Source organism: Patella vulgata, chromosome 1 (genome assembly GCF_932274485.2).
Source record: "Patella vulgata chromosome 1, xgPatVulg1.2, whole genome shotgun sequence".
Taxonomy (NCBI): Eukaryota; Metazoa; Mollusca; class Gastropoda; family Patellidae; genus Patella; species Patella vulgata.
In genome coordinates, this window is record NC_065879.2 from 77569655 (window position 1) to 77580174 (window position 10520).

General features: G+C 34.2%; 1 protein-coding gene across 1 annotated transcript; it reads left to right on the top strand.

Annotated features, from left to right (window-relative positions):
* The first annotated feature begins 217 nt into the window (after positions 1-217).
* On the top strand, positions 218-9311 carry LOC126811145 (phosducin-like protein 3). The gene is made up of 6 exons (XM_050536632.2): positions 218-383; positions 807-936; positions 1931-2021; positions 3859-4002; positions 6565-6773; positions 9124-9311. The coding sequence occupies exons 1-6, from the start codon at positions 378-380 to the stop codon at positions 9261-9263; spliced, it is 720 nt and encodes a 239-aa protein (XP_050392589.1). The 5' UTR covers positions 218-377; the 3' UTR covers positions 9264-9311.
* The last annotated feature ends 1209 nt before the right edge of the window (positions 9312-10520 follow it).

Below are 10520 nucleotides of genomic sequence, written 5' to 3' on the forward strand. Positions count from 1 at the left end.
GTCAGTACAGTGAAGTATTTATGGCTTCAAAATAGTTATTAATATATTTAAATTCTGATGCATGGGAAAGAACTGCGTTTAATAAAAATATAGTCTTGTTTTATGGGTCTAATTTCATTTTTGTGGTTGTCGTGCTGGATAATCAAACATAATAATCTATTAATAGATATCGTAAATACTATATATGGTAATATGCATGGGAATCCCCTTCGATTAATTAATTCAAAACGAGGCTGGGTGTTTTCTTAATTTATACGGAGGAAGGAGTTTAGTCACTGACTGAAATTCGTTCATTACTAATATTAGAAGGCACCATTCGTAAGAGGACGTGCTCATTTTGAAGCTTGTTAGTTCAACGAATACAAAAATACAACAAAATGCAGGTAGAATATGTGTTTTAGTAATTTCTTAATTCAATAAATGTGTTAATCAGGAAAAGAGCCACTGCCCTGGATGAAATAAATAGTGATGAACTCTGGAGCACCAGTCCGGGAATCCCTGTGTACTCTTCTAAAACGTATAAAAGTGAATATAAGGTTACTCTTTGACTTGTCTGCGATATCACCTATGGTGGAAGTGGACGTAAAACTTTAGGAACGAACGAACGTACTCGATTCATTGATACAATCTCCTGTATATTTTGACTTGCCATATGGTGGCTAATCATGAGAGATGATCCGGTTTTCTTACTCTGGAAGAAAAATTGATTTAAAAGAATTAAACTTCTTTGATTTGGGTCCAAAATATGATGGATTTTAAATGTTGAATTCCCACTGTTTTCATTGAAAATCTTGCGTCTATTTTAGAATCCAGATGCTGATACTGAGTGGAACGATGTTCTCCGATCTAAAGGCATTATACCACAAAAAGAAGCAGAAATAACAGAAGAAGATATCGTACAAATATTAGAACAAACTGTTCAGGAAAAACAACATGGTAAGTCAGCTTAAAAACTGACAATTTCCAGCACAGTATTTCGGTCAGGGAGAGGACCTAGAAATAGTTCCACTACTGATGTCTTCCGCCTAGCAGCCACAGTAGTGGCTCGTCCTACGGAGTTCCCTTGCGCAAATTTTTTAGTCAAATGACTACAAAAAGGTTACTGGCCTATAGCTCCCTTAATTTACACATAAACTGACCAAAAACTGTAATGCACATAGCTTAACATATAATAAACCAATCCGATTGAAATAAAGGTGAAGCCTACCGCATAATGATATGAAACCCAACCGCTACGCAAAATTTATATCCTACCGAACTTATTTCAACTGGCCGGTGTCATGGCGGCTTTCACATGGCACTGGAAATGTAGAACGCATAACCACAAAGAAAAACTGTTGGGTAACTTTTTTAGTGGTCCACTCTTTACAATTTGTGATAAAATTTTCAAGATTCTCTGAGTCTCTCCGCTCAGTGACATATTTTTTCTCAATTTCTTTATTCCCCTTTCAAAATCATTCCTATCTAACCTCTTTTATTTTTAACAAATCAAAAAATAGAAGTCCTATTCATGTTAGCCCTCTTTTTAGTAAGTATGATTTATTTATTAAACATACATTATGTAAGATTTAGATAAAGAACTAGCCATTCTTGTTATAATAGTTCGAAAATAGATAATGTAAAATGAATAATTTGAAAATTTCATTTAAATTACTCTATTGCGAGCCAAGATATTAGCCTTTGAAGGTTTGACAAGACGTGTGCAATAATTTCAACCACCATACTGGTTGTTAGAAGCTAAGTCTCGCTCCTCCATTTTTAGCTTAAATCAAAATATTGCTGAACTGTTCTAATCTATTTAATATCGGAGAAACCCGATGCCATCGAGAGTTGATTATGGCCTGGATAATTTAATTAATGTGTCTAAATAACTTAGAAAACATTTAGCTCTTGCATACTGTATGTTTAAACAAGGTATTGTATTTTAAAGGTAAAGCTATGGAAGATATGTCTTTAAAGGAACTAGATAAAATAGAAGATGATTTAGATGATGAAGATGAACGAATGTTTGAACAGTACAGGTAAAAATAATTAACACTATTGTTGTGTCACATCACAGAACATTCAGGCACCCTAAAGGTGCAATTACTTTACCGGTATGTCTTTTAGCAATTGACCTGTTGCTTTAGTAACTAACCTGTCACTCTCAATTATCAAAGACAAATCACATCACACATTATCCATACATGATTACATGTAGGTACACAAACACTCTAAAATTGTTTACGTCTTTATGTACATTGCTCCATATAATATTTATATCATAAATATCGTTATATGAAACCTTTTTATTTCTTCGACCTCGAAATGCCTGAAGATGCTGGAAAGTCTGTGAATCTGCTTTGCCTCATTGACTCGAAGATTCATGCAATTCTATAATCGGTATCCATGTGAATTCCGCCAAGTATCAATGGTACCAAACTTGCATGCTCAATTGAAAACTTCACCATTGGGGTGTAGAATTCAGATTCTAAAATATCTGTAATAAAATTAATATCAAAACACGAGATGACACCTGTGGCTGTGCATGTCACCATATTTACATGTACTGCATGCGAAGGAATTTCGTTCTCACACCCTGTCTATAGTTACCCTACAAATTATATTTATAAATAAAATATTTTTCCGACCTAATTATTTGATTTTGTCAGATTTACTAGTAAATTATTTATAGCCTTTATTTATGGAAATTGATTTAATACACGAGACAATGAGCCATGTGCATTTCCATTCCCCCCACCACTATTTTATTTACTGTGGTGTCGTTATGGTACAATAAGGTCAGATGACTTGGTGCGTTTTAATTTATTTAGATATAATACTTCATAGTGCTATAAACTAGTGTCAAGCTGATGAAAACAACCGTAGATGGTGTGAAATTTATTATTATAAAATTGGCCACTTCCAACTGTGTGGGTAACTAACTGTATGACAATGCAAAGTGGAAACAGTGCAAATGAGGGCTTTTCGCGGTATTTCCGTTCCTAATTCTTGCATTTAGAAACGAATAATTAAATGTACGTGGCATGGACATGAGTATTGTGGTCTTAAATCAATTTTCTGAATATCAAGTAAATTTTAGTCCACCATAGGTCAAGGTTGTATTTCAACATAACCCAGTTGGTCAGGACAGTCGGCAGGACAAAGAATCAAGTTCCACCCATCATGCACACTGTACACATTAATGTACACATGAGGGTAGGTAAAACGTTGATTCCCATACAAAATTGTTGCCCGTAACCTGCACATGACCCCAGGATCAGCTCTGGAAAACCAGGTTCATTAGCCAAATAGGCAAAGTGTTAGCCATATATTAAGCTTGTTAGGCAAACAAATAAAGTAATTATTGGGTCAAGCGATTAAATAATCATCTCCTTTTGTCGCCAGAATTATTGCTAAAAGGGAATTCTGTTCGCCATGTGAATGAAATTTTTCACCATTGGTGAGCGGCCAGAGCTAGCTCTGTGACTAACTGTATGTTAGTCTCAAAACAACTAAATAATTGTGTAGACAAGATTTTTAGCTTTAATGAATAAAACTGGTTTAAGTGTGCTGAATAATCCTTGCAAACTATGATACTATCTGATACCTTTTTGAAGAAATGTAAATTTTGTGTTTCTGTGAAGGATTTAAGTCCCCAGATTCCACACTATGTACATATCTGGCATCTCCAGATGGTGCAATATTTTTATTTGAAATGTTTAGACAAGGTAAATAGACTACCTGTATGTATGGTCACATTTAGGTACTTAGACCCACGTTTATTTCTGATGTCATGGGAAATCCAGGACGCCCCATTTAGTCAAAGAGATTGGGTCATATCTTTTCCAGTCAGCATTTTAAAATTTGTTTTTACAGACGACAGAGAATAGCAGAAATGCAAGCTTTTCAGTTGAAAGCCAAATATGGTGATGTAGGGGAGATAAGTAAGGCTGATTATGTTCGAGAAGTTAACGAGGCTGGAGAAGGTGTCTGGGTTATTTTACACATTTACAAACAAGGGTAAGTAGTGTTACTCTGTGACCATAAAGTACAGCAAATATTTCAAATTTTTTAAAATCTTGACAATATGGCATTTCAGAGAGGATGTCTGTACATGACTAAAATTAGACTGTATACATTCCTTGGGTCTATTATTGTTTTGTTTTATTTTGGTGCTGTTAAAGTATTTTAAATATTGTTAAACATACATTATGCAAGAGCTAAATCTGCCAATTGCAGGTTTTTCTTTAGGCCTGAAAGGTTATCTAAATTATTAACTAAGACATTAATTAACTTATCTAGACCATAATCAACTCTCGATGTCATCGCTAGCCTGCAATATTTACTGGATTAAAATCAGATCTGCTCAACGTTCATTCATGATTAAATCACAAAATGAATAATTGAGACTATGTTTTTTATCTAAATTATTAATTAGACATTAATTAACTTATCGCTAGCCTGCGATATTTACTGGATTAGGATCCGATCTGCTGCTTTACACTCATTCATGATTAAATCAAGAAATGGATAATCGAGACTATGTACCAACTTTAATAATGATGATCTAGGTTAGGCCCCAAATTCAATCGCTAAATTCTCTGTTCAGAGTGGATCAATTTGACTGAAAATTTCAGCAAATTCCTTTTACATTATCTACCTACAACTATTACAGTGTGAACTGCCAGCTCTTTATCTAATCTCCCATAATGTATCTTTAATAAATTTTAAAACAAAATATAATGGGGCCATATTATGCCACCAGGAATTTTAGAAAAGCCCCAAATAGTTACATGTATAAAACGCTGTATGTACACAATTTTGATTTATATTAACCATTTTCAAATGCCATAGCAACTACACATATGCCATAATACATATGCCATAATAATTTAGTTAATTTAAGGTCATTTGGTCAAAACACATCTGTGCCAGGAGTCATATTTTTGAAACGTAGTTATTGCCTTTACATGTATGTAAACAAATGTATCCATGTATGTTGTATATAGTAGCAGAAAAAAAAAGTAATTTAGGAATTCCAAAACCACCACAAAAATTAAGGCTGGAGTTATCTCCCATTAAGACTAAAATCTGCAATGAACAGCAGCTTCCAATTCATATTTGAAGATGAACGACATGGCATGTATGGTGAGAAGGCTTTCTTCTTATTAGAGTAAGAAAAGACATATTTATGGTTATGGTTTACAAACCATGTTAGCAGTTTTTATTTATTTAGAACTTGTCTCCCTAAACTATTTAGTAACTTCCAGTATAGTTCTTGCATTTAAGTGGACTGTGGAAATTTACAGTAATTTGTGTAAGATGATTAACAAATAATATATATAATCATTCATTTACACCAACTCAACTGTGAAAACATGGACCTTGACCTCTCGGATATAAAAGGGTGCAGTGACTTCTCGGCAACAATCGTGTACAGTGACTTCTCAGCCATAATCTTGGTTATAAAAGTGTGATGTGATCCCTCATCGACAAATGTATGCAGTGACACTCTGGGCCATAAACAAGGGCAATGACGGCTTGATCACAAAATTAATGTGTGCAGTGACCTCTCGACCCCAAATGAGTGCAGTGACCTTTACCGTAAACAGTTAGCTCCTATTACCACCAGTTAGAACCTATTACCACCAGTTAGCACCTATAACGGTCTACGTCCTGTTGACGTCATGACGTAAAGCGGTCAGTCTAACTAAAGGCAGAAGTGAAATATTTTGTATGCTTATTTCAAACGACTACTGCCTGATAATTATAAGTGATAGACTCTTGACACCAATAAAAAAGTTGAAGGAGAGAAGTTGATCTATAATTTGCACGTTGTCTCTCGTTTTCTAAATCATTTTCATCAGAAATATCGTCTTCAGAATCAGTGTCATCGATGTAATCCGAGTCGGAATCATTCATAAGCATTTCAGCCACTTGATGTCTTTAACCTTCCCGACATCATTAAAAAATTATGTTTTTTGTCAAAAAATGTTGAATAAAGGCATGTTTTTCTCAATGCCCTTGATAAGACAAGTTCCTGTCTGACACGCATGCGTGGCCATATCGATCAAATACGAAACTAAATACTGAAATGTGATTATAACACCTATAACCGCCAGTTAGCACCTATCTATGATAGGGTGCCCCAACATCAATATAAATTGCCAGTTTTTAAAGTGCAATAAAGAAATAGACTTAACAAGGTACACATCTGGCATTTTTGAATGCATTAAAGGTCACATGTCCATGGTTTGCCATTAGTCCCGCTGAACCAGTCTACCGACCGTTCTCTGGTTTATTGACAGGCCGATTAATCAAGATTATTCTATACAAAACATTACAGAAAACTAGAACAAGAAATCTAATTTAGTAACACACTATTAGCTAAGTCATTGCACATATGACCTCCTGGTATTAAGCCATCGCTTACATGTATTTACTGCCCCCCCCCCCCTTGACTCCTAATTTTTGTCGAACTAATCACAGAAGATAATCTTCAAGTTTTAGGGTTGGACATGGATGACAAAACTATCTTTAAATGAACATGTGTTTAAATATTTTAATTCTATTTTATTTCAGAATACCAATATGTTCACTTATCAATCAATATTTGACCACATTAGCCAGAAAGTTTCCAGCAACAAAGTTTTTAAAAAGTATATCAAGCGTTTGTATACCTAATTACCCCGACAAGAACCTCCCCACCATATTTGTATATTTTGAAGGAGATCTGAAGAAGCAATGGATAGGACCTTTAGCTTTTGGAGGAATGAATTTAAAACAGAATGGTAAGTCGAGATAGTCTTTTTATTCTCTGGTATGGACCTTGGGGGGTTGGTTAATGTGTGCGCTTTGTATCACATGTATGTCATTGAGTCAAGTGACGTGGTTTATTGAAGTACATTATTGAAATATAATTGAACCATGCTAGTCCCGAAATGACCTAGTTTGTGTCAGTGGAGTGGACTTTAAATGCTCTCTCTCTCTCTCTCTCTCTCTCTCTCTCTCTCTCTCTCTCAAGTTTCCCCTTGTCAGTTGTGCAGGACATTGGCTTTAATAAAACCATTAAATCCATAATATTAAAATATGCTTACCATGCTATCCATGAATGCACATACAAATAGTCATTCTTCTGCTACATGTATATTTATCTAATTCATTACTCAAAATTATTATCAGAAAGAAAAAGCATATTTTAGTACTAGATGTTTGAATTGTGGAGGAGCAGGACAATTGCTGGCGAGGACATCCGGCGTTTTTTGTTATGATAATAAATCAAAAATAATCAATAAACACTTAAATATTATCATTTATCACCCAATAATATATTTTACAGTAGATATCGCTTGTGTGATAAACTTCATAATCTACTGCGATATCGCTTTAAATGAATTTGATTGGTCAATTAAAAAGGAACTACTTTTTTTATTTTCACAGAACAGTTCATTTTAATATGCCCACATTGAAATGTGGTCGTATATTGTTGTTGCCCCTGTCCGTCATGAGACGAAGAAGCCTTTTGATTTTCAGCGATTTCCGATAACTACTGCCAGAGTTATGGCCCTTGATCACTTTGAAAAATCTTGTGGACGCTCTAGAGGCTAAATTTAATATCCGAATGACAAAGAATCCTATTGACTTTCAGTGATTTCCGATAATTATGTCCCTTCATCACTTCAAAATATCTTGTGGGCGCTACACAGTGTTTAAAGTTACGAGACAAAGAATCCTATTGATTTTCAGCAATTTCCGATAATTACTGCCCGAGTTATGGCCCTTGATCACTTCAAAATATATTGTGGATGCTCTTGAGGCTAAAGATAATATCCGATTGACTTTAAATTTATACAGTGTTTATGGCCCTTGATCACTTTGAAAAATCTTGTGACGCTCTAGAGGCTAAAGTTATGATCTGATTGACTTCAGATTGATACACAGAGTATAAGGTCTTGAGATTGAACAAGCATATTCATTTTCAATGAATTCTGATAACTGAACAGCTAAATCCATGATATTAAATGTTTAGTATACTAAACATTAGCATGGGTCAGAACTTTATAAAAACCGAACAAATTCTAATGATTTTTTGATAATTACTTAATGAGTTGTTACTCTTAATCAGATTTTAGTGTATTATAAATGTTTCATTACCGAAAAAAGTAGAAATATGCGACGACTCTTGTTGACTGCCCGTACGATTTATTTTATTAAAAAGGTACTATTTTTATTTAATTGACCTTGATGGAAAAACTGGGTTAATATAAAGGACTTTGCTATTGTTAAATTTCTGTAAAAAAAAATGATGTAACACTACCCCGTAATGTAATCAGGTTCAGTAATAGTGAAATCTATAGTAAAGAATTATATTTATTTATTTATATAAGAAAGGATTGTACTGACACAGCTCCATATTGATTTGATGTCCGATATAAATCAATTGCTAAATGCCTCTCAAGGATTTATGTTAACAGTTATGTTTTTGTATACATTTTTTTAAGTATAGTTTATAACCGTTTCCTGATATATTACAGAACACAATTTTTATGGGAAACAATCACTGGTTTTATTCTAAAAGCACGACGTTTCGACAAGTATCCTCTTGTCGTTATCACGCACAATGACATTTAGTAAACTTGGGTTTAATATATAAGAGTTCATGATGAAGCCATTTACAAAAATTAAATAATAATAACAATAAGAAGTAATAAAAGATTAAGCAAAAACAACACAATATAATAGACCCATGGTCCAACCAAAGGGTAATATTGACAAACAATGAATGCCTTCAAAGGGAGCCATTGGGTGAAACCATATTACATATATCATTTAATAAACTATGCTAAAAAGAACAGATAAAAACACTGGCAATAAAATCAACAGTTAGAAACTATAAAAAAAAAAAATGGTTGGCAGTTGACCAGCCAGCAATGGTCTAACCGGCAGTTGTTCTGCCAGCAATGGTTCAACTGGCAGTTGTCCTGCCAGCAATGGTCCTAGACCCTGTGATGCAATATACATGTACCGAACAAGATGGTATTCTTCTTTGGCTAATCAGACACTGACTAGATAATATGAGAGAATCTCTTTAGGACCGTTTTCTTTTATGATGATGATTATATATAAATGGTACTATTTCAGATTTAGAATGGATGTTAGCACAAACGGGTGCCATACAGTCCGATGTAGAAGAACCAGTTAAACCAGTTATTAAAGATGTTATGAATATTGCCATTAGACAGAGCAATATTAACGATGACAGTGAGGATGATGATGATTGATAATAAAATTTTAATTTTTTATTTATTTTATATAAAAAAACAACCTTGGCTTAAGTTTTTTTTTTATATACCCTACATTGAAATGTGGTCGAATATTGTCATCACCTTGCTACATCTAGCTGCCACAGTTATCATACAATTGACTTTCAATTTATGCACACAGTTTAACGTCACAAGGTGAATAATTATGAATATTGAAATGTGGTTGTATATTGTGGTGGATGCTCCAAAGATCTCCCAATTCCTATTGATTTTCTATGTTTTCAGATAATTACCCCTGATCATACATTTTTTCGACATATCTTTCAAGGCTTAACCCACACTAAAGTGTACTCAAATTGATTTTTTATACGTCCACATTGAAATCTGGTCGTATATTGTTGTAATTACCCATTCGTCCAGCATCCACAATTGGTTGTGGATGATCTAGAGATAAATTTCTGATCTGATTTACTTCAAATTTACACCCAGTGTTATGTTCATGAGACAACCAACGATTTTTGATAATTATAGCCCTTGATCAATAATTATCTAAATAATTATCTATAAATATGTAACAAACTATGGACTGCTTCTGTGAACCGATCTTTGACACTTAATTTAGAAAACAAAACCAACAGATCAATGGAAATAAAGATCATTCCCAGGCTTGTATTTAATGCATTTAATAGAAAAAAGAGGCAACATAATTGTGAAGATAGCCTGTCTATGTTGTCTTTTGTGGATGTTGGATGTGAAAATTTTCATTTCCTCATAACTTTGTATATACAGCACCGATCTGAACCATTTTTAGACTGCTAACAATAACTTAGTTTGCAAGAGATTCAAAATCGTCCAGATGTAGTAGTAGAAGTGAGGCTATATATTGCTCATTTCAACTGTTGCAGAAGACTGTGGTCGAAACTCTGTGATTATCAATTAGCTTATTTGCTTGATAAAGAAATTTTGCTCGAACAGCGGCACTACAGCCTATTCTTATTTCAATTTCCCACTGTCAAGGTTTTTTTTACATGCACACCGATGTGTACACAGGACCTCAGTTTTTCGTCCAATCTGAATGGCTATACGTTGTCCCTTGACAGGCCCTCTGTCCTGCACCACTGACAAGTGGGAACCACGCAGAAAAATCCCAATGAACTTTCTCGGCCAACTCACCAATGTCGGCATGGCTCCCCATGACCCATTGTACACCGTCGATTACAACCTATTGGGGTTTGTGTAGTAACACAGTTAATTTTAAAGTAGCTTAGTCTCTAA